This window comes from Heterocephalus glaber, unplaced genomic scaffold (assembly GCF_053883595.1).
Source record: "Heterocephalus glaber isolate CG9 unplaced genomic scaffold, H.glaber_assembly_v1.0 deba00001689, whole genome shotgun sequence".
NCBI classification, from domain to species: Eukaryota; Metazoa; Chordata; class Mammalia; order Rodentia; family Bathyergidae; genus Heterocephalus; species Heterocephalus glaber.
This window is the reverse complement of record NW_028258414.1, coordinates 14,924,382-14,947,095: the sequence shown is the minus strand read 5'-3', so window position 1 is coordinate 14,947,095 and position 22,714 is coordinate 14,924,382. Positions and strand designations below refer to the sequence as shown.

The 22,714-nt window shown below is 57.0% G+C and overlaps 2 protein-coding genes across 19 annotated transcripts in view; one reads left to right on the top strand and one right to left on the bottom strand.

Moving 5' to 3' along the window:
- The window catches only part of Ccdc33 (coiled-coil domain containing 33), an 88,058-nt gene that overhangs the window by 4,157 nt on the left and 61,187 nt on the right, over nt 1-22,714 (bottom strand). For all 11 annotated transcript variants that reach the window (XM_087199096.1, XM_087199098.1, XM_087199093.1 and 8 more), the window contains 2 exons: nt 20,422-20,616; nt 248-407 (listed from right to left, as the gene is read on the bottom strand). In XM_087199096.1, the coding sequence (XP_087055222.1) occupies nt 248-407; nt 20,422-20,616 (355 nt within the window). The remainder of the gene's footprint in view (nt 1-247; nt 408-20,421; nt 20,617-22,714) is intronic.
- The window catches only part of Stra6 (signaling receptor and transporter of retinol STRA6), a 108,852-nt gene continuing 86,538 nt past the window's right edge, over nt 401-22,714 (top strand). For all 8 annotated transcript variants that reach the window (XM_021236944.2, XM_021236939.2, XM_021236940.2 and 5 more), the window contains exon 1: nt 401-2,884. The gene's annotated coding sequence lies outside the window, so the exon portion shown is untranslated. The remainder of the gene's footprint in view (nt 2,885-22,714) is intronic.

Here is a 22,714-nt window from a genome sequence, read left to right as displayed (position 1 = left end):
GAGCAGGCGCCCCTAGGCCTGGGCTGGAGACAGGGCTAGACACTCCTTTTCCCATCTGAGAGGACATCACTGGGTAGGGACCGTGTGAGGGTCTATGGGTGGGTGGTGGGGTGTTTGGGACTCCTGCTAGCCTGAATCCAGCTGCATGCACATCTGGGGGAAGCTCCCCATCTACCACCCTGTCTCCAACCCAGACCTGGGGCCCAGGGAGGTGTCTGGATGCATGTGGTGGCCTGTGCATTCTCACCCAGGTCCTGGGTCTCAACAGCCTTGTTCTCTTCCACCTCCTGCTGGACCAGGCGGCTTCTTAGCACCTGGTTCTCCCCCTGCAAGAGGCTGGCCTGTTTCCGCAGTGACAGGATATCCTCTGCCATCCTCTGCATGGCCCGCTGGTAGTTATTCATTTCCTGTGGGTCCCAGAGCCAGAGCTGAGCCCTCTGCCCCCCAGGAGCCCCTGTCCTACATCTGCACCCATGCTTGGGACTCTCCAGGCTAAGGAGCAGCATAAGCCCCAAGGGGTGTCCCCATGTCCCAGCAATTCCCTGGAGGGGTGACTTGGTCCTCACCCTCCCGGATGCATTAGGGCAGCTGCATAGATGTGCTCTCCCAGGGGCCACAAGGATTCTGGTGATGGTGATTTGGTGGGAACCGAGGGCGCAGACCCCAGGGGAAAAGGTAAGTGAGCTGAAAGGATCAGGGCCACCAAATCTTGCTAAGTCATAGCCATTCTCTGCCGTTTCCCTCTTCCTTTCCCCTCTTCCAATCCCCCTTCTTCCAGAGTGGCTGACCCCAGAGAACAAGCTCTTAGAAATCCCACTCATTGGCACTTAGGAGCAGACCCTGGCACCAGCCCAGAAGTCAGGAAGGGACACAGAGGAGGCGAGGAGTCTCAGGGTCAAGGTCAGATGTGGGTTGCAGGGTGGGGGCCAGGGAGCAGGAATCAGAGTCAGGCATCAGGTTAGGAACAGTAATACTGGTGTTCCTTAAGCATTTACTATGATCCAGGGCTCCTTCTGACTGTTTTATGTACCTCCCCTCATTCAGTCCTCACAATGAGCCCATGAGAGTAGGTGCTCCAATCACCTCATCTTTACAGATGAGGAAATCAAGGGTCAGAGAGGCAAGTAATTTGCTCAGTGACAAAACCAGTGGGTAGCAGAGCTGGGGCCTGAAACCCAGGCCCATTGGTGCTTGAGTGTTCTTACCTGCTGTGCCGTCCTGCCCTGATGTCCCCACCCCCAGAGACCTCGCAATATGCCTAGACATGATCAAAGCAGGCAACAAAAAGCCAGAATGTTCGGGTAGAGGAGGCAGAGCTAGGCTGGGTGGGGTCTGGCGATCAGGGACACGTGCTTGCTCTGGGAGCTTGGTGGCCTACGGACTTCCTGAGGCTGACAAACTGGGGTGGGGACTCCCAAGCCCCAGGGAGCAGGGATCTGTCCCCAACCCCCACCTGGGCCTCATGCTGCCTGGGGAGGTGGCCTGGATACCCAGCCACTGCCTCCCACCTGCTGCATGGCAGGCCACTGGCTTCTAGGGGAGGAGCCTGAGACAGCAGGGGCCCAGCAGCCACCACTTGTCATCTGTCACTGTCTACCCCTCAGGCTGGACTCCGTCTAACTGGTGGTGGCAATGTTGGGTCTATCTTACCAGCACCTGCCCCGGCCAAGGTCCAGGTCTTGGCTTTGCCCAATCTTTCCATCTGGCATCCTCAGAGAGCATATTGGCTAGGACACTCAGCTCAAGGACCTAACAAAAGACTGTGTGGTCGAGAGAGGCTGTGTGGGGTCCAGACTTGGGGAGCCTCAGAGTCCTCATAGTGGGGACTCCTGGGGTTGCTGCAAGGCTCAGAAGCAGCAGGTGAAGCCCCTGCCTGGGCAGAGCTAATTCAGAGGCACTATTCTCATCCCATCCCACCCTGAGCTCCTTGCTTCCTGCTCTGCTGTGCTCTGGGTCTTGATTTATGGGGTTTGAAGGCCCAGCAGGCTCGCTGGAGAAAGCCCATGATACTGTGGCAAAGGAAATTTGCCCCTTCTTTCCTTTCCAGCCTAGTTCAGCCTCTTATGGTGTCTGCTTTGGACAATGACAACAGCAGCCAGTAGACTTTCTTGGCTTCTAGGCTTACTTTCTTATACTTGTGCGCGTGTGCACAGGCACACGTGCGCACACACACACACCCACACACATGCACGGCCAAGAAATCATGTTCAAGGTTGCTTACTGCAGCGCAGCTCATAGTCTTATGCCAGGGAACGCTTGATGTCTGCTCAACAGTCACAAAGAGTGACCTGGAATTAAGTGTCAGGTCACAGGGACAGCCACACTCTATTGTGAAATGAAGAGCGTGCAGAGAGAGGGAGAGGATCAGTCCATAACTGGTGTGGATGTGCATATCCCCAGGGGTCCCAAGAAGGGGCTGCCAGTTGCCCAGCTCATCCCATAGGTCTGATTCATTCAGGGGCTCTGACTCCTGCTGTTCCCAAACCCCCAGCATCCTCCACCTCCTCAGCTCTGGGGTTGTGTTCTGTCACTAGCACACATGTCCCTGGGAACCTGGGGTCTGTCCTTCCTCCTCAGTTGGCCCCACCTGCCTGGTGGAGCAGGAACCTTGGGAGGCCACTGTCTGCAGACAGCAGCCCTGACCTCTCCCCACAGCTGGGGCTGGGCTCTCTCAGGGCCACACTGTGCGTCACAGCCTTGAGAGCATGTGGACACTGTGCCCCAGATTCTCCCTGTGGTCCTGCCCCCCAAACCTGTGCCCTTGTCTTGAGGCTGGCACATCTGCCATGGGCACCGACTGCAGTGCCACTCTACCTGACCCTGAGTGCCCACCGTCACCCACTGACACTGCCACCGCCAGGACCTCAATCCTGAACCTCCCCAGGTGAGACATGCTGGGGGCCCAAAGCTACCCCGTTGTCACCAAGCACTGGTGACCTTGGCCACAGCAACACCTCTTTGGCTTGGGAGGGGAGCAGCTGTTCCCTGAGCCTCTGTGTCCTCATTTGAGGGGTGGAAAGGCCATGCCTGTGGGGTTGCTGTGGGGTTGGGAGGGGAGCATGAGGGCTGGCGGACCCTGGTCCTGGGTACCCGGCAGCATAACTCCCTTCCCTGCGGCCCTCTGAGTTCCTTAACAAAACAATTATTAGAAGGGCCTGGGCACTGGGCACAGAGCTGATTAGATGATGGCACCCACGTTACAGAGCAAGGCCGAGTTTCCACAAAGAAGGGCAGGGCTGTCACAGAGGCAGAAGAGGGTGGTGCTCTGCTCCCTTCTCCTGAGATAAGAAGCCCTGCAGTGGGCCTGAGGCCCCTCACCCAAGTGGACTTTCAGCTATATCCACAGCCACAACCAACTACAGGGATCAGAAGGATGCTTATGCCCTCCTTGTATGGATGGGGAAACTGAGGCTGGGTCCCCAAGGCTTCCTGATAAAAGGCTCCACCAGAAGCAGTGCAGTAAACTCCTGGCCAGTCAGCATGTGCTGAGGGCCACCATGTCTAGACTGATGTCCCTGCCCACAGTGCTCTTGCCTCTGCACTGGGGGGAGGCAGAAGTGTCCCGGATAGAGAGGGCTTAGAGGAGGCTCTTTCTTGGCCTAGGGGTCCTGGAAGGCTTCCTGGAGGTGGCAACAACAAATGTTGACTCTTGGATACATGGGTTCTATCTGGGGGTGGTGTGAGTGGTCCCAGACAGAGGTGGGACCACGGGTGACCAGAACAAAGCAGGTGTCACTGGAGGACAGCGGGTGGGGTTGGAAGGAGTGTGACAAGACCTGTCTGGCTGCCCAGCACCAGGACAGAGTGGAGATGATGGCCGAGAGCAGCGTACCGGGAGGAGGCCGTGGGCACGGAGAGGGGCACGGGAGGTTTGGGACCCAAGAGGTCGGGATGGCAGATGAGGAGCCATGCAGGACAGCAAGTGGGAGGACCTGGCACAGGAGGTGTGGCTGGAGCTTGAGAAGGAAGTGATCTTCAGAGTCAGGGGTGTGGGGTGGGAGGAGCCCAGAGAGGAGGAGGCCGAGGGGTAGCACAGGCTCGAAAAAGGCTAGGCCAGAGAGCTTCCCAAAAGAGGCTGGGGTGGCTGAGCCTGGCTTCTGGCTTTGCTGAGCCGGGCACACTTTTGCCTCCTCCGCCTGGGCGTTTGCTCGACTCCCTGGTCCCCAGCCCCAAGACCCTTGCTGGCCAGTCCAAGCCACTTGCATGTCATTAGCCTTTTTGGCCACCAGAGAGCAGCCGCCTCCCACAGATGCTCCTTCAGCCTGACCTAAAAACCAGGGCAGCTCGGGCATGGTGGCGCATGCCTGCAATCCCTGCACTTAGGAGGCTGAGGCAAGAGGATCATCTCCAGTTTGAGGCCAGTCTTGACTAAACAGTGAGCTCAAGTCCAGCCTGGACTACATATCGAGACTCTGTCTAAAAAAAAAAGAAAAGAAAAACAAAAAACAAACCAGGCTGGGCCACCCTGAGCAGGCCCTACCGGAGAAAGGCAAGTCTACCTCCTCGGGACACCCCTCTGCTCCTGGGACACCAGCTGACGTGCATTACCAACCCTCCTTGCATGGATTTGCTCTGCCCAGGGTGGATCGCCCACTGCCGTCTGGCCTGAAGTCTCTCTCTTCTCTCCAGCACCCTCCTAGCTCCAGGCCTCCCTTACAGCTGGTTTCCTTTGTGCTACAATACACAACCCAGGTAGCTGAGGGATGGCTGCTCCTCCCCTCCCTCTGGATCTGGGCTGGTGACCTTGGGGACTTGCAGGAGGCAGCAGACAGCCAGGCTTCGGCTCCCTGGAGAGGCCGTTCAGTGGGAAGGCCCCTTCGGGCCCAGCCCTGGGCTGCCTGGCCTCTGCCCCCTCAGTTACCTGGCGAGGATGGGGCCATGGGGAATAGAGACAGCCCTCCCTGCTGGGCCTTGGCTGACATCTTGGTCCACGGAACTGAGACGTAACAATGAAGACAAAATGACTATTTAGATTGTACTGTCCAGAAGTGGTTTGTTAGGCAGCAATAGACAGTGGAACATTCCCCCTGGCATCTTGGATGAAAGCCATCCACAGCTTCTCTGTGCCCACATCACATACTTCCAACTTTGAAGTTCAAGGCAGCCGGTCCCACACAGCTCAGCCCCTTGCACATGGGGTCAGCCTCCTGGGCCCCTTTACAGCCTCACCTATGTGGACACGTGGCCGTCCCTGCCCCATGCAGCCTGGCACTCATTCCCCTGCCTCTCTCAGGCAGAGCCCCTGTGGTGGCCCTCCTACCAGACCTGCCACACTTTGCACACTGCAGACCTGGAGGATGAGAGAGGCCTTTCCTGCTAATCTGTTATCCAGGATTTGAAGTGAATCAACCACAGCTCTTTTAAAATAAAAGAGATAGGGCCAGGGATGTAGCTCAGTGGTTCTGCTGCCTGCCTTGTAAGCACAAGGTCCCGAGTTCCGGTATAAAAAAAATAAATAAATAAATAAATAAAATAAAAGAGACATGTCACCACCAGAGGGCAGGCAAGGGAGGCCCATGCATTCCAATGGCACAGCAGGACACTGAGGCACAGAGCTGGCCAGATGGGGCAGTGAAATGGGAGGGGACAGCGAGAGATGCCACAACCCAAGACACAGAGGGCAGGGCTCCGAGGTCTGGGCAGGGCATTCTCTTTGATCGGGGCCTTGGGCCTGGGAGGAGGGGTCTGGCAGTAGGGCCTCCCTTCTCCCTGCCATCACCGGGGTGCGCCCAGCTTCCCAAGCCTGTTCTGGGCTCTGCATTGTTATAAATCTCCCTTCCACCTCCTCTTGCAGCAAGGCTGGCAACCAGGATCTGCACCCCAAGCTCAACTCTGTTGGTGTGGAAAGACCCTTGTCCCCAGGGAGCCACCAGTCTCAGGGTGGGGACTCGTCACTGGACTCTGCTCACAAAGTGTAAATAAGAGGCAAGGAGTGGAGAGGGGGTGCCCCCCCCGGAAGGGGCGGAGCCAGGTCTTTGAAGCAGAGTCAGGATCTGCCTGGACTGGGTGGGATTCAAGAGGTGGGGACACAACACAAGCCACAAAGCACCTAGGCTTGTGTGTCCAGAGAGCTGAGCAGGCCTCGCCTGTGTTACTTTGAGTCCTGCCTCTGAACAGAGAGCAGTTGGGAGCCACGGATGGTTCCAGCACCAGGGCCTGCCCACCCCAGCTGTTGCCCTGTGAATGCTTCTCCTCATATGCGGCTGGGTCTCCGGGCCACAGCAAATCTGTGCCAAGTGCTGTTTCGAACAGGTTCCCCCGCTCTGTGGGAATCACATGCCCTCCTGGGGAGGGAAGGCGTTGCCTCTTTGTTCAGCCCAAGGTTACAGCAAAGAAACAAAAGGCATAGATTTCCCCTTTCTTCTGCTCTTTCTCTTGCCTCCTGGAGCAGCAGAGACATCTAGAAAGCCTTTGTGCTGGGCTGGGCAAGTTTGGGGGTGGGGGTGGCCTTGGCCGGTAGCTGACCCTGGCCCTGGTCTAATTGGGCCCTGCAGGAGCCAGGCCTGCTAATTGGGCCAGGCTGGGACAATGCAGTGGGGCAGCGGGTGGGGGGAGGCTTCCTGGAAAATTCCAGCTTCCTGTCTCCATCCTCATCCTTTTCCCCACACTCAGGCCTCCCTCAACCTTTCTCAACCTTCAAGGCTCAGCTTGGGGGCCTCCACTTCCAGGAAGACCCCAGGCATCCCAAGCCCAGCCATCAGTCGCACTTCCTCATCTGACAGCACCTTGGGTCCTGCCCTTGTCTATACTCCGGGAGCTGGGGAAGGAGTCTGTCCCCTCCCAGAGTGGCTCTGCTCACTCTCCCACAGAGACCCCTTCCCACTTTAAGGGATTTCCCCAGGGCCCGGGCTCTCCTCCCTCTCTGGGTTAGGGTGTGGGGCTGGGGACCGCACAGAAAGTTCCTGTGACCTTGGGCGGCCAGGAGCCAGTGCCTGTCCTCCCCACCCTCCTGTGGGCGCTGGGAGTGCCTCTGCCAGTTGCCTGGCAACCACCCTACACACCTGCTTGCTAGGTAAGCGCCCCATCTAATCCTGGAAGCAGGGGCGTGGGCACTTACAGAGTCACTGTCAGCCAGGCCCAGGGTGGCCTTGGGGGCCAGCAGGGATTGGGAAACTTGCTCCCCCATCTTTGCTTCTAGCTGTGCTGGTCCCCTTGATGGGTCCCCAGGGCCGGTTGCTACAACAAGCGCCTGCCTGGAGACCCAGCCCAGCCCCCAGGAAGGCAGGCAGCCCAGGCCATTTCCCCTCTGTCCCAGGGCGGGGGCGCCTGGGCTGGGGAGCTGAGGCTGGGCTCACTTCTTGGCCAGGGAAATACTGCCAGGGAGGCGGCAGGGCTGGGAGGGCTGTGGGGATCCCCAAGGATTTGGGGCTTCTGAGTCCCCCAGCCTGGGTCTCGGCAACCCCCATGCTACGTGTCCTACACTTCCCTCCCCTCTTCTCGCCTGCTCTTGAGTTCTCCCTCTCTGTCTGCGCTTTTTTTTGAGACAGGGTCTTGCTGTGTATCCAGGCTGGCCTCGGAATTGAGGCAGTCTTCCCGACTCAGCCTCCCAGGGTGCTGGGATGACAGGCATGTGCCATCACGCCTGGCTCCCAGTCTCCACTTTAGCCTGCCCGCCTTCATCCTCCCTTCTCTCCCTGTCCTCCTGCTGTTTCTCCTCTTTGCCCCTTCTCGGCGCTCCCTCCAGCCATCCAGGCCAGCCTCCCTTCCTCCCTGCAGCTGTGTGTGGAGCTGAGTACACCCCACCCGGCCCCTGGGGCCTCCAGGCTCTGCTTTCCTGAGGTCTGGACAAATTCCTTTCCCTTTAGTTCAGCAGGACGGGGCGGGCTGGGGTGGATGTTTTCAGAAGGAACTCTGGGAAGCAAAGGCAAAACAAACCCAAACAAGCTGGCCCGCCCCCTAGAAACCCTTGGCCAGGGTCATGAACTGCCCCAGCCCGGTTGGAGGGGCCCTCCTGTGGCGGGTAACGCCTGTCCGCCTGTCTGCCTGTGGACGGCTGCATCCCGACCCGGCATGGTGCCTGCCCAGCGCTGGGCTTGCCTGCGGATGCCTGAGGGTCAGGGTCTGGGTTCTCCTGACCTGGTGGTGACACTTGCAGTCCTGGCACCTGTTTCCTTCTCTATCCCCGGGCTCTGGCCTCTGTCAGTGCCACAGGGGCCTTAGTCTTCTCACTTCAGGCCTCATTTCCCACTCCACTTTTTCTTTCTTTTTTTTTGCTTTTGTTTTATGAGATGAGATCTCCCTTTGTAGTTCAGGCTGGCTTTGAGCTCCCCAAGCAACCCAGGATGGCCTCGAACTCAGTGGCGATCCTCTTGCCTCAGCCTCCCAAGTGCTATGATCATAGGCAGGCACCACCATGCCTGTTTGTTCGAGGGGATTTCTTTCCCCATGTGACAAGGCCAGGAAAGCAGTTGGACAGGACCATCCCACCCTCTCAGTAGCTCTAGATGGCCTGGTGGAGGATACTGATTAGCTGTGTGCCTCTGGACAGTCACTCAACCTCTCTGTGCCCACCTCATGGAGCCATTTCCGGGCACTGTGTGAGGCAGTGAGTGTGGGACTCTGAGCGGTGCATGGCCTATGCCCCCTCCTCCGTGTGAGCTTCACGGTGGGAATTGGGGGTCCTAACTCTCCTTCAGGGGAGTAGAAACCAGGCTTGGGGTGACACCCAGTTTTGGCCCTCCTGTGGCCTAGTCCCTCCCCTCCAGGGACATGGGCTGCAGACTCCTGCTCTCCTCCCAGAGGTCCTAGGCCCAAAGCCTAGGGGCCTGACAGGGGCCCCTCCCTGCAGGGGCCCAGGCATCCTGCACCCGCTGCGTTGCCAATCGATAGAATCTGCTCCTTCCTCAGGCTCAACATGAATTTTTCATCAAAGGCCTGTAGACTTTGGGAAATGCACAATTAGGACCCCATCAATAATGCACCATGTGTCGGATGGTGGGGAAGCCAGATTTCAGCCCGTGCTGGCAGGAGGCAAAAGGAGCACCACGGAGACCCTGGGGTCCGTCCCTGGACCTGGACAGGTGGGGATGTGGAGGGGTTCGGGAAGCTGCACCCTCGAGGCGCTTGGGTCCAGGGGTTCATCTAGAAAACAGGTGCTAAGGGGCCCCCATCCCTTCCCATGCTGGGCCAGCGCCAGGCCCTGCTGAGGAGGGAGAGGGAGGCAGCACAGAGACCCCGGGGATGTTGGGGGCTTTTGCACCCTTCCTTCCTGTGTGACCATCAAGGTATACATGGTCCCCTTCCTCAGGCACGGCTCCCCACCTGCAGGCCTTTCCAGGTCACCCACTCCCCACAGAAGTCCTGCTTGCCTGGTAAATCTGCTCATGTGCTGTATAGGACAGCAGAGCTCAGAGAGGGCAATTGGGGGCCTAGCCTCACACAGCATTTTGGTGGCAGAGCCAGCTCAGATTTCCCAGCCCTCCAGGGTCAGAGCCTTGGGCCCAGGGCAGGAAGGAGGTCTATTGGAGCTTGAAAGGGGTGGGGAAACTTCTGGAGGGAAGAAGGTCCCAGAGAAATGCAGGCTGAGATGCGGGTCACCAGAACCCTTGGGATGGAGACAGTCCAGGAGAGATGCTGTGTGCATTAGCTTTCTGGATGGGTCGCTTGCCTGGATGTCCCCACACACCCCTGGCAGCCCTTGACTGATGTTGCTCCAGGGAGGCACACTTGGGAGTGGCTTCTCAGCCCCTTCTCAAGCGGGTGACTCAAACATGTCACTCTTCCTGGAGCAAGCAGGGACCACCAGGACCTCAAGCTGGAGCACCCCCTCCCCGCACCAGGGCTGGCTTTGCCATCTTGGTCCTGGATGAGGGGGAGCCTCAGCGTGGTGAAATGGGGTGCTCTGTTGCTTCTCTGGGGCACGTGGAGGAGGGGACGCGACCCACACATGCCTGCTGAGGATGCCGGAAAAGAACAGATGGCGCCAACAAGTGCAAATTAATTGAGCGCAGCCTGTGTACCAGGCGCTGCGAACAGGCGGCTGACAGGTTGGGGAGGCGGGGGACAGGGCAGGGAGCAGAGGAGCTGTAACGAGCACTTATCGATGTCTGGCTGGCTCCGCAGCCCAGCGCAGCGTTATTGACAAAGCCTGTCTATAAAGCTCCCAGCCGCATCTCCAGAAGCCTTAATTACGGGGCCTCATTACCCTTCACACCTCTGAGTGCGGAGACCAGGCTGGGCTGACAGATGGGCTGAGCCCCTGCAGCAGGAGCGGATGCCTGGGGACACATTCGGGGCCAGTGACTGCCCAGGGGACAGGCAGAGGCCTGGGGCTGGGCAGGGCGGGACTTTGGAGCCAGAGGGCTCTAGGTGTCCATCCCAGTCCTGCCAGTTACTGTTGAGTCTAATGAGCGCTTTCCTCAGTTTCCTCCTCTGCAGGATGGGAAGAGGGCTGTGGGAGGAATGGGAGTGGCTGTGGGTGTGGTGCAGGCCGGCAGCCTGGCCCCGCCTCCAGGTCCCGCGTCACTCCCCAGCACGGCACAGGCTGCTCTCTGACCACAGAAGCCACCAAACCGATCCCATTCCTGGCTAGTGGGATGATGCTGCGGCTTTACAGTGACAGTTTTAACCTTGTGTTACCAGCCCTGCCTTCTAGACATCAGTGACCAGGATCCCCACTCACAGAAGTCTCCCCGTGAACAGCCAGGCAGAGCAAAGCCCCAGTTCCTCACACCAGCAAACATCCAGGCCCTGCTGCCACCTCCTTGTCCTCCCCAAGCCCACCGCCTCAGGGCCACCTCCTGCCTGGGTCTTGTCTCTTCCCTAGTGATGGAAACCCAGGGCCCAGACCCTTCCAGTGCAGGTGGGATGGGGGAGGTGGCTTCGTGGGGGCAGCCCCCTTGGCCTGGCTCCTAGAATGTCCCACCCCCACCCTGTTACCCAAGTCCTGATTAAGCTGCCTGCCTGCACCACGCCGGCCCAATCCTGCCTCCCTTCTGGGTCCAGGCTCCCCTTGCTAAGGTGGGTGGCAGATAGCAGAGGGTATGGGGGTCTGGAACCCATCCACAGCGCATAGGTGGATTCCGCAACAGAGCAGCGTATGGATGGCTACCCCCACGTGAGGGTCTTGGAGGAGAGAGAGAGAACCTGGCCCCCAGGCCCTGCCCCCATGCACCAAGGAGTCCCATCACGTGCCCGTGGGTGATGATTGGCATCACCTGAGGCTCCTGTAAGTGCTGGGTGGAGCAAGCTGTCCTCCCATCTACACCACCCAGCTTCGGGGGTGCGGAGGTACTGCTGGGCAGATGGCTGTGGGTGGAACATTCTGAGTTCAGGCAAGGACATGGGGTGCAGAGTTCAGAGGTCCCAGATCCATCAGGGCTTGGGGCTCAGGCTGCAGGTCACAGAGCCATGGAAGGGTTCAGGCCAGAGGCAGCATCTCTGGAACTGCACCAGGGAGACGGGGTGGATCAGTGTCTCCAACTGTCATGAAGGAGAGGATACAGTAGCGGGGGTCTAGTCTTCCGAGCTGGCCCTCCCAGGGCCCTTCCAAAACCCAGAGTCACCATTCGTCCCATTCCCAGGGTCCACAGGGCCAGGCGGATTTGCATATCTGAAAGCGAGAAAAAATTCTGTGCAGAGGCTTAGTGCCATCGGGGCTGGGAGCCCCCTTTGTCTGTTTGAGTAAGAGCTGGCTAAAGGCAGAAGGATAATTGGTCCCTCGTGGGCTGAGCGCCCCCTCCTTGAAGATTTAAAGGCACAGCCAGCACTGCCTGCACCCCCACCTCACTGAGCCATGGGAGCCGATGAATGGGCATTTTATCTGATTAAACTGGGAGTGAACTGGCTGTTCTCTATTATCTGTGGACTTGATTGGATATTTAGCACTAAGTGTGCGCCTGTGTGTGTGTTGGGCTTTTCTAGTCTGTGTGGCAGGAGGAAATTGGATTGCACTGGAAAGCATTTAATCTGAGCTCAGAGGCCACCCTACGCAGAGCTGGAGTGGCACTGGGGGGACAATTTGGCCTCAGCCCCAGACAAGACAGGCTTCCTCCCTGAACCCCGTGTTTGAATGTCCTGTTTCTGGTACTCTGGGTGTATAACCTTCCCACAGGGTAGAGAGCTCCCCCGGACCACCAGGGTCTCCTGTGAATCTGGGAGGTCTCTGAGGTCCTGCATAAGTTGCATCTGCCATGGTTGAGGGACAGAACCTATTTAATAGTCTGCTGCTTCAGCCCAACTTGTAATTGAATTATTTGGAGCGTGGGCCCTCGCTCATACTCTCGAAGCCCCCAGATGGGCCTGGGAGGGGACTGGTAGCCACAGAGCTGTCTCAGTGTTTACGAGGAAACTGAGGCAGCCCTGCCTCCCAGATGGGCCAGGAGGTGGTGAGTCAGGCTCCCCAGGCGCCCACCCTCTGAGTCATCACGTTCAGCCCAACTGGAGCCCAGGGCTGGTTGCTCAGGCTTGCCAGGGCCCTGGGTGGTGCCGGAAGGGTGGAAGGTTCTTTTCCCCACTTGCAAAGGGGGGCTGATAACTGTACCAGTTGTGATAAAAAAATATGGTAGATGTTTAAAAAATTATTACAATTAAAGATTCATTGCCATTCATCTCCCCCAACACAACCCCAAACATAACCCATTGTTCTTGCTACTTTTAGAAGCAGTCCTGAGAGTTCTCCTTTGTGCATGTCTTTAGTTGTGCAGTTCTGGCTGCCTTAATGTCCCGAATCCATTCAAAATGTTTCCCTTTCATGGTCATTTTGATTTTGGGGAAGAGCCACAAGTCCTGTGGTGCCAGATCTCTTGAATAAGGCAGATGAGGACATGCTGTGATGTTTTTACAAGCCTGCCTTTCCATTGCATGGCACTCAGCAGCAGCATTCACTGCATTTATGATCACACTCCATATGTTCCCCATCAGGTTGAGGGAATGATTAAGTGAAATTATGGCGAAAGTCCTGAGCACAGAGTGGGTGCTCACTAAATATTGCTGGCCCTGCTTAGCATTATTAACTGGAGGCTCAGGATGGCGGCTGGCACAGGAGGGACAGCCCTGAAGCCCAGGCTGGCACTCTCTCCGTATTCACCCTCACCAATCAGCAACTCAAGCCCTCAGCAATGACGGCCTCCTCATCTCCTCCCCTTATTTATGGAAAGCACCTCACTCCTGACCCGTCCTCCACCCGTGGGCCCATAGTTAATTAAGGGCTGAAGGGGGGCACCTGGGACATGGTTATCCTGGCCACCTCACTAAGGAGCAGGGTGAACAAGCAAGTCATCAGGACCTTCCCCTCACCCAGAGATGGGGTGTCAGAGGCCCAAGGTGGAGGATCAGCCAGGGTGACTCTCAGACTGAAGTCCTGTTTGTTTTTTTTTTTTGAGACAAGGTCTCACCTTGTAGCCCAGGCTAGCCTGGAACTTGCAGGGATCCTCCTGCCTCCGCCTCTCAAGTGCTGGGATGACAGGCGTGTGCCACCATGCCCAGCTCCCTCATTCCCCAGTCTTGAAAGATTCAAGAATGTGCTGTGATAGAGCCTCCCTCAAAGTGGACAGCCCTCCACAGTGCCCAAAGCACTGCCGCCCACACTTGCGTCAGAGTCTCAGGAGAAGGGCGGGGAGACTGTTTCTTCTACTTGACAATGGGGACACTGGGTGGGGGAGGTGTGGTGACTGCCCCCAGGTTGCACCGCTCTTGAGTGGTGGTGATGGGGCTCCCACATGCTAGAGCTACACAGAGGGAGCCTGAATGAAAGAGTGTCTACCTGCTAGACTAGCTGCAAGCCCAGCTGGCGGGGAGCCCTTGCCAGTTTCTCCCCCATGCTCCCTTGATCCCTTCTTGGCCCCTTGAGTGCAGCTCACACTGGGGTTTCAATCCTAGCCCCTCTGTGGCCTGCAGGGTGACACCCTCTCTCTTGCCCTTCCCAGCTGTCTCACTCCCCTTGGCCTCTGCAGGCCTCTCCTGTTAGGCTGGGGCTTTCTCTGTGGACGTGGGATTCCCCCTCCCCTGGGGTTACCCCAGTAGTGCCCCCCTCAAGCAGCTACCCTTGGGCCTGAGGCTGCACCCCCTGAAAGTATTTGACCCATAGGGAGATGAACTTCAGGAAGGGCTTGCATAGCCCTCAGCTGGAGGGCAGGGGTTCTGGGGCCCTGGGGCCCTGAGAGTGGTCCAAGTGTGGGGCTTGGGCCCCAGGGCCTTTGACCTGCCAGGTGGGGAGGGACCAGAGCCTGCCTGTCTGCACCCTGTTCCCGGGCTTGGGGCTCCGGCCTTGGGTCCAGGCCACTCTGGCAGTGGATCAGGAGGACCAGGCCCTCCAGGGGCCTGGGGATGGGGCGGGGGGAACTGAGCCTCCTGGGGGTGGGTTGGGGGAGGGGAGCCGGCCAGCAGGAGGCCGGCCCAGCGCTTGCGCACCCGGAGACAATAAATCGACAAACACTTAATCTCTCTGCAAATTGAAACGAAGCCGTAAATATCTGCTGCGTCCTAGCCGCTGAGTTCTGAGTCTCGTTTATTAATCTCTTCATTCCCGGGTGACAAATGGAGGAGAATGGCTCGCAGGGGAGGCAGGGGTGGGGGAGGGGCCGGGGATCCGGGGCAGCCCCTCCAAGAAGGGGTCAGACAAGGGAGAGGCTTCAGGACTTGCGCTTCCTCCCCGCCCATTCTTGGCCTCCAAGGTCCCCGTGAACGCTGAGACTATTATAATAATCAGGCCCCTGCAAAGTAGCCAGTCCTTTACACTTTCCAACACACTGCCATCCACTCCCTCATTAATCCTTCCCACAGCCTCAGGAGCTGGGCAGGGGGACAGCAGTCCCTCCACGTTATAGTGAGCACATGGGGCCAGAGAGCCGCAGGGATTTCTCCAAGGTCACACAGCTCTGGAGTGATAGAGATGGGGCTCCCACTTGCTAGAGGCACACAGAGAGAGGAAGGGTCTGCAGGGAGGCCCCAGGCCCATGCAGGGGACACGAACCTCCTTTCTTACTGCCCAGCTTTCTGCTTTCCTCTCTCCCTTCCTAAAGTGCTTAGTAAGCACTGCCTGTGTACTAGAGGAGGAAACGGACAGAGATGGGAGGATTAGGAGGGAAACAGAGCTGGCAAGGTTATTTTTAGAGCTCCTTCCAGGGACCAGCTCAAAGGGCTCAGAGCTGCAGGGCACAGTGGGGACCAGCAAAGTGGCCGGGGCCCTGAGAAGCCCTCCTGCCTGCTGGAGTGGGGCCTGGTGGGCCAAGTGCGGGTGACAGGGCCTTTGGGGGTGTGCAGTGGGCATGAGCTGCCGGTGGGCCTTGGGGCCAGGTGGGCAGACAGGGGCTGCATAGGTGGTGGCATCAGGGGCTATGGAGCCTGGGCTGTGGGGGCAGGGAGGATGGGCCGAAGAGGTGTCTGCTGCTCATGTGGGAGGCCTGAAGGGAACACCGAGTTGGGAGTGTCATGGAGGCTGGGGCACCAGCGGCTCTGTTTTCCTGGTCTCCACTGTCTCACTCCCTGTCCTCTCTTGTGTCTCTACCTCTTATTCCAAAGGATCAGGGTCCCCCCACTGTGGGGGTTGCTGCAGGTGGGGGACCTTCCCCCCAGGCCTGGCTTGTGCTCTTTGCTGGTCTCCCAGCCCCTGAGAGGCCCAGGCATCCTGGTCACCTCAAGGCCCTCACCCAGTCAGATGCGCAGATGCATCTGGTACTCTCTGCCTTCCTTGTGGGCAGTTCCAGGTGCCCTGGTCCCCTCATCCTCTGTGACTCCTGTCCACGGCGCCAGAAGCTCCTGCTCAGGACCTGCCACCAGGTGGAGCTGAGCCCCATGATCCGCAGTCCCCACAGCAGGGTCCTGGGCTGGACAGAGGCTCTGCCATGGAACATAGCTCATTTGCTCCAACCTCCTCACTGACAGAGGCAGGGTCTGGGGACCAGAGAGGGGAAAGGGGTGCAAGGTCATTTCCAGGACCAGGAGAGGCTGTGAGTACTGGGCACAGCAGCTATACCCTGCAGGATGCTCAGGGGGAACTCTGTGGGGCAGGAGCAGGGAGGCCAGGCAGGGCCCATGGCACAGGGCAGCTGCTCTCCTCGGCTACTGATGGGACAACCGAAGCACAGGGATGCAGCATGCTGGGTGGGACACCTGTCCTCCTGGTGTGTGTGACTTGGGAGAAGCCAACGCTCCCTGGCCTTGCTCTCCACGCCTAGGAAATTGGGTCTCTGGCTGCAGTTGTCTCCCACTCTTGGGCACAGTTAAATGGGGCAGGAGTAATCCTGTGGGGTCCAGCAGGCTCAAGAAAGAGAAAGAAACAAAGCTGGAGCTGGGGGCAGGAATGGCAGAGGAAGACAGAGGCTTTCACAGAGAGAATGAAAGAGAGTTATTCTAGCATGGGGAGCCTGGCAAAACTCCACTGAATGTTTAAACAACCCTGTCAATTATTCATCTCCCGGTATGAGGTCCGCTGGTCTGCTGCAGATCTCCTCTGAACAGGGGAGGAAGGGAGAGGAAGGAGGCAGGGAGGAAGGGAGAGAGGGAGAGGGAGAGGGAGAGAGACAGACAGACAGAAAAATATACACAATGAGAGAGAGAGAGAGAGAGAAGGAAGAGGGTGTGTGTGCATGCACATGTGCGTGACAACCCCATGCTTGACTTTCTGGGCTGGAAGCAGGACTGAAACACACCTACTTGGGTCCTTGTGCTTGCATAGCAGGTGGCGAAACCACTGAGCTAAATCCCTGGCCCAGAAACACACTTCTTGAACAGCCACTGAGCACCTCTGCCTCAGTTCATTCAATGCACAACCCACTTTTTCTCCAGGAAGCCTTCCTGCCTCCCTAACTACGGGAGGCTTACCAGGTGTCTCCAGCCACGTGGGTGCACGTGGCAGTTAGGAAGACACTGTCCCCATCCTGGCCCCTCACCTGCTCATGTGTCACCAGATCTTTCCTGTGAGTCTAGACTGGGCCCCTAGTCGTCTGGGAGACATGGCAGTTTCTACTTCTTAGGGACTCTTCAGGATCATCCTGCCCTCTTCCTTGTGCTATGAGGCACAGGGCCGGGCATCAGAAGGCAGGGCGGTCTGGTTTTCTCCATACCTGGAGCGATGGGGAAACCGGGGATGTGGGGGGGTGGGTAAGTGGGAGGGGGGATCTCATAAGCCTCTGTGAGTGAGCCCCTCAGCTCACCTGCCACAGTGCTGGTGTAGGAAGACAGGAAGTGGCTCAGCAGGAGGGGCCTCAGTGTGTCTAGGGGTGAAGGGTTGTTTGAAGAGCTGCCACATTTAGGATGACCCAAATCTCCCCTTCACACTCACTCAGCTGCCACCTCTTCAGGGCGGATGTCCTGAGCTGCTCAGAAGGGAGGTGCATGCCACCCCTTAGTTCTCGGAGCCTGGTGCCCACACTTGACCTTGGTGGGCCTGTCCTGGGCCCCTGCGTAGCACCACGGGACAAAATAGTACTCAAAAGGCCTGGGGCAAAGACAGGTGTCGAAAGACAGGAAGAAATAGCTGAGTTTGGCAGGGAGCCCGGGTTGGCTTGGTGGCCTGTGGGTGAGGGATGGGCAGACCCGGAGTCTCGGCACAGAGAGGCAAAGGTGGGTCCCCTCTGCTGCCCCGCAAAGTGCTTCGTTCTCCACAAAATGTTCATTTCCTGCTAAGCTGAAATAGGCTCTGTAGGGAAACAGAGAGCCACGGCTCCCTACGCCCTGGGATATGCAGGTTAGACAGAGACCAGTACTGGGGAGTCAGAGACACTACAGGCTCATCACGAGGCCATGGCCAAGAGCAGAGAGTGCCTGGGCTCACTCACGGTCACTACCCACTCCTGTATGTCTCGCTCGGCAGGGCTTCCCCTGCAGGCTCTGCTATGTGACCACCCCCAGAGACACGTCGGGAGCCACAGGCTTGTGGCAGAGCCACACTGCTCAGATGGGTCCTGGCTCCTCTGGAATCTTCCACCACTCTGTAAATCTGTCCATGGCTCACACCAAGCTCTGCACCCCTCCTCACTCTGTCCCACGGTCATAGTCTCCTGCACTGCCATGCTGTGTGACATGGTCCTACACTATTATGTGACTTCTGTGCTCCTGTGCTCCTGGCCACATTCTGTTGCTTGTCACTCTGCCTCTTGGTTGCAGGAGTACAGGCATTGCTATGTAATTTTGTTTCGTTGCTATGGCACAGTGACCCGTGGCTGCGCAGCCACCTGTGATTGTCGAGGAGCTGTACATGGTTGCTACCCGCCCACATGCTACTCCTGTAACAGGCTCAGCTGGCCCTGCAGATGGATGTGTGTGTCTGGGTCCTGGCCTGGTCCTTTTGGGCTCTGGTCAGCAGATGGGAGCTGATGTCCAGGACCTAGCAAGGGCACAGTGTTGGGTGGGACAGTGTGGGGAATGAATTGGGGATGGGAAAGTGAACAAAGGATGGAACTGAGAGTTGGGAACCAGGAGGAGAGGAAGGGACAGAGTGGGCCTGGATCAGACAGGGATGGGCAAGGATGGGGCAGCTACTGACTGGAACACTGTGTGTGTGTCTGAGGCACCTGATAGTGACTGCAGCAGGGTCTGGAGCCGTCCAGGGCTTCCTGGGCTGGATGCAAAGCAGCATGGGAGGGTGAGGTCAGGAAGCCCAGAGCAGGTGTCACCTCACGGCCACCTCAGAGGAGAGGGTGTGGGAGTAGGTTCTCCCTTCTGATGCCCTTGCTGTCCGGCCAGGGGTTCTGTGGCATTGCCTCACAAGCATTTTCCAGAGTCTGTGTGGGGCCAGGTATGCACAGGGCCCAGGAGCCCAGAGAGGGGACAGGCACTGTGTGCATGAGTTCAGGGCTGGATGGCAGCAGCTGGGGGACACAAGCCAACAATGAAACAGCAGCCAATCTTTAGGGCTTTGCCAGGTGTCCAGCAAGAAAGAGGGAGGAAGGACAGGGGACCACCCTCTGGATGCATGGCCCACAGGTAGGAGTGCTGGGTGACATAGAGGGTGGGCATGCTGGGGTACTCGCCATGGGACCCAACTCAGTCTGCAGGGATGGGGCGACCCGAGCCTCCCAGAATTCTGTCCTGAGGTCTGAAGCCACTTATCCCCCACTCTGTCACTCCCAGGGGTTTCTCTTGCTTAAAGACAAGCCCTGCTCGCTCCCAACCTTGGCATCCCTGGGCACAGTCCAGTCCCCTCTTGTCGAGGTTAATCCTTAAGAGACTGATGTGCACTCCCTGTGTGATCATACCATTCTTTCAGACATTTAAAAGCATGTCCACATTGCCCACCCATCACATCCATCCTGTATCTGCAGGCGTTTTCCTCCCCAGCTCTGTTTTTCCCTCCCTCCTGCTTCCATTATTATTCTCCTCACGTTTGATAAACACAGCATGAGTCCAGCCAGCCCATTCCCCCAAACCAATCTATAGTATCGAATTGTCTGTAGCTGATGTCTCCTGCATAATCCAGGCCCCCAGACCTGTGGCCTGCTGCCCCCCAAAATGCTTCGTTCTCCACAAAATGTTCATTTCCTGCTAAGCTGAAATAGGCTCTGGAGGGAATCAGAGACGCACAGCCTGGACCTTTACCCAGAAGACACCAGGCCAGGGAACCCAACTGGAGGGAGCTGCAGAAATGTCCTGAGAGAGCTGTGGCTGCCACAGAAGGCAGTGGAGACGAGGTCACTCAGTAGGGGCATCCCCAGGCTCACCCAGCAGTAGTCATCCTTCCTATATGTGTAACGGTGCATGTCCCAGAAGGGTGCAGAGGTGCACGGGTGGGTGAGGAGGCTATTGGGAGTCAGGGACAGGTCCTGGAACAAAGAGGACCCAGGCTTCCTTTGGGCTGGTGGCCTTGTCTGGGGAACTGTCCTCAGGGTCTTCTGGAGCAGTGTTCCCCATGGGACCCACTAGGGAGGAAGGGAGGAAGCCATGGGTGGAGTCCTCCAGGGTCACCAGGTGCCACCTCCACTGGAGACTTGGGGCTATCATTTGGGCAGCCTGTTCTTTAGCTTTCTGCACCAGGGGGCTGAGACTCAGTGGTGACCCCTCTACACGCCAGCTCCCATGATCAACAACATGGGAAATGTTGTCCTCTTTTCTGTCAGCCCAACGTCTTCTCTTACCAGTTGCAGACCATCTCTGAAGTGCTTCCCATGACCCAGTGGACATGCTCCCAAGGGATTTGGGACAGTGCTATAGGGGCTTGTCCCCAAAGAAGCCCCATGAGAGTCCCATTTGAAAGAGGAAGAATGTAAATGAGTGTGGTGGGGCACACTCCTAAACCCAGCACTCGGGAGGCTGAGGCAGAAGGATTGCTACAGTTTGAGGCCAGTCTGGGCTACATAGTGAGTTCAAGGCCAGCCTGGATGACACAGCAAGACCCTATCTCAAAAACCAAAACTGAGAAAATAAAAAAAAAAGAAAAAGGAAAGACCCCTGCCTTCCATCACTTTCAGAGTGCACCCATCTCATAGGTGGCCCCCAGCCACCTTCACCAAGGCTCCTATGGCTGCTAGGGGTGGGGGCACTCACCATGTCATGTGACGTGGTCTCTGGCATCTGAGGCTCCTCCTCTGCTTCCTGAGAGGTGGACGTGCTGGAGTCCATTGAGCTCATGGTGGCCCTGGACCAGGACTCACGGATGGTACCCAGCTTCTCGTCTAGGATCTTGGGGTCCAGGGTGGGTAGAGTCTTGCTGTTGTTGGGTGTCAAGAAGTTTTCTGGCCTCTGAGAAGATGGAGAGGAACTTTGGCTGGGCCCTTTCTCTGTGCCTCTTGACACCCCAAGCCTCACATCCTTGTAGCTCAGGATGCCTGGTTTCTGTCTACCTCTTACCACTGCCCCCACCCCACCTCTGTCTTGCTGGTTGGACACTGGTCACACTGTCTTGCTGTTCCTCCAACAAGCCAAGCTCTTCCCTGCCTCAGGGCCTTTGCATCTGCTGCTCTCTACCTGGAAGGCCTTGTGGAACTTATACACTGTCCTCATTGTCCAGACCTCAGCACAGACACCATCTTCTCTGAGAAGCCCTGCCCATGGAGAGACATAGACCCCCACTCTACCGAAAGTAACCCTACTCCCAGAGTACTCTATTCATAGCATCCCATTTTATTGTGCTCATAGAACTTATTCTACCAGAAAACTAACTTTCAAAATATGGTTTACTTGTTAACTGCCTGCCCCCTCTGCACCTGCAATGCCCAGACTATGATGTAAGTTCCATGTAAGCAAGGACACTGTTTATCTGAGGTCCAGCTCATGGTAGCTGCTCGGTAAACATATATAGGTGCTCAATAAGTTTGCCTCCCAGAACTCCCTCCCAGTGTAGTAACAGCTCCCCAAATCCCCACTCTGTGGGCAGCCTTTGCTATGTAGACTTGTTTCCCTTTGATCTCCTCTCTCATCCTCGAATCTTGTCCAAACTCTGATCCTACTCAGACCCCTTCCCAGGAAGCCTTCACGCTTCAGCCTACTGTTGCATGTAGTTTTTCTGGGTGATTCCAGTCCAGCATCGCTCTGTCTGTGCTTTTACATTGCTCTTTAATCCTAGACTTGCTTGCTATTTTTGTTTTTCTAACAAAACTGTAAGTTTCTGGGATTTAGGGGCATACTCGTGCTCCCTCTGGAGAGAGGTGGCTGTAAAGTTTGCTTGATATCCATGGTTAGTTCTAAAATCTGCCACTGTTTAAAAACCATGCAGTCTCAGCCTTTGTAGGGGTCTCAAAGGTGATTCAGTCCCACCTCCCATCAGCTGTTGGAACCCTCCCTTGGCCACACAGCACACACTTCATCCCACGTCTAGAGTGCTGTGCTAGACCAAGGACAGCAAGGGCCACAGTGGCAACCAGGATAGGTGTGCTCAGTCAGGGTTGGAGGTGCCCCAGTGTCTGACTCTGAACCACCAGAGATTGAGTGAGGGCAGAGGACCTCTCTCTACCTGGACATTTATCTGCACATATGAATTTGGTGAATTGGGACAAGAGCTCTTCACTTTACCACTGAGATCCTCTAATTAATTCCTTTATGTGCTCTGAAATCTGGTGTGCAGAAATGCATGAACATGGAGTCTGTTCAGGTTTGGGTTAGTAGAATAAGGGACAGGCATACAAGAACAAGGAATCATTCAGTCCATGCTGGGTCACCATTTCTGTGGGTCCCTGTCACATGGGGATGGAAATAGAGCAAAGAGAAGGCAGCTATGAAAAGACTCCGGGAATGGGAAGAGGGAGGCATGGGTGCCTGAGGCTGACTTTGGCAGGCCAGCTACTGCCTGTCCTAACCAAGACTCTGGGAGCCTTTCATCCAAGTGCGCCAGGTCTGGCTCTTTCCCTCTTGCTCCTCTTGGTAGCTGAGGGTTAGAGGGGGCAGGATTTACTCAGAGGCTTCCAAGGGCATGAAGCCTTCTATCGCCTGAGTACACCCAGTTCAGCATCTGCATCATCACACAGGTTGGGTTTCCTGTGTGTTTTAGTCAGGAAATAGTACACATCTGTCTCCCACTCAGAACTGCTGAATACCAGACTAGGGCAGAGGGACAGCTATGATATTCTTATTGGATGGATAGATGGATGAAGGAATGAAGGAAAGAATAAGCCAGGGCAAAGACTGCCTCCTCATTGACCAGGTGGCCCCTGGGGTGGGGGTGAGATGCTGATTCAGGACCTGTAATGATATTTCTTCTCATTTCCAGGCAGAAAGCCAATCTCAGTGCCCTGGATTTCATAGACTGCCATCTAATCCAGTTAGGGGAGGAAGTAGAAGTAATGAAATCAAGGGAGGCCTCCAGAGGTGGCCCCATCAGTTCTGAAAGCAGGGACAATTGTTG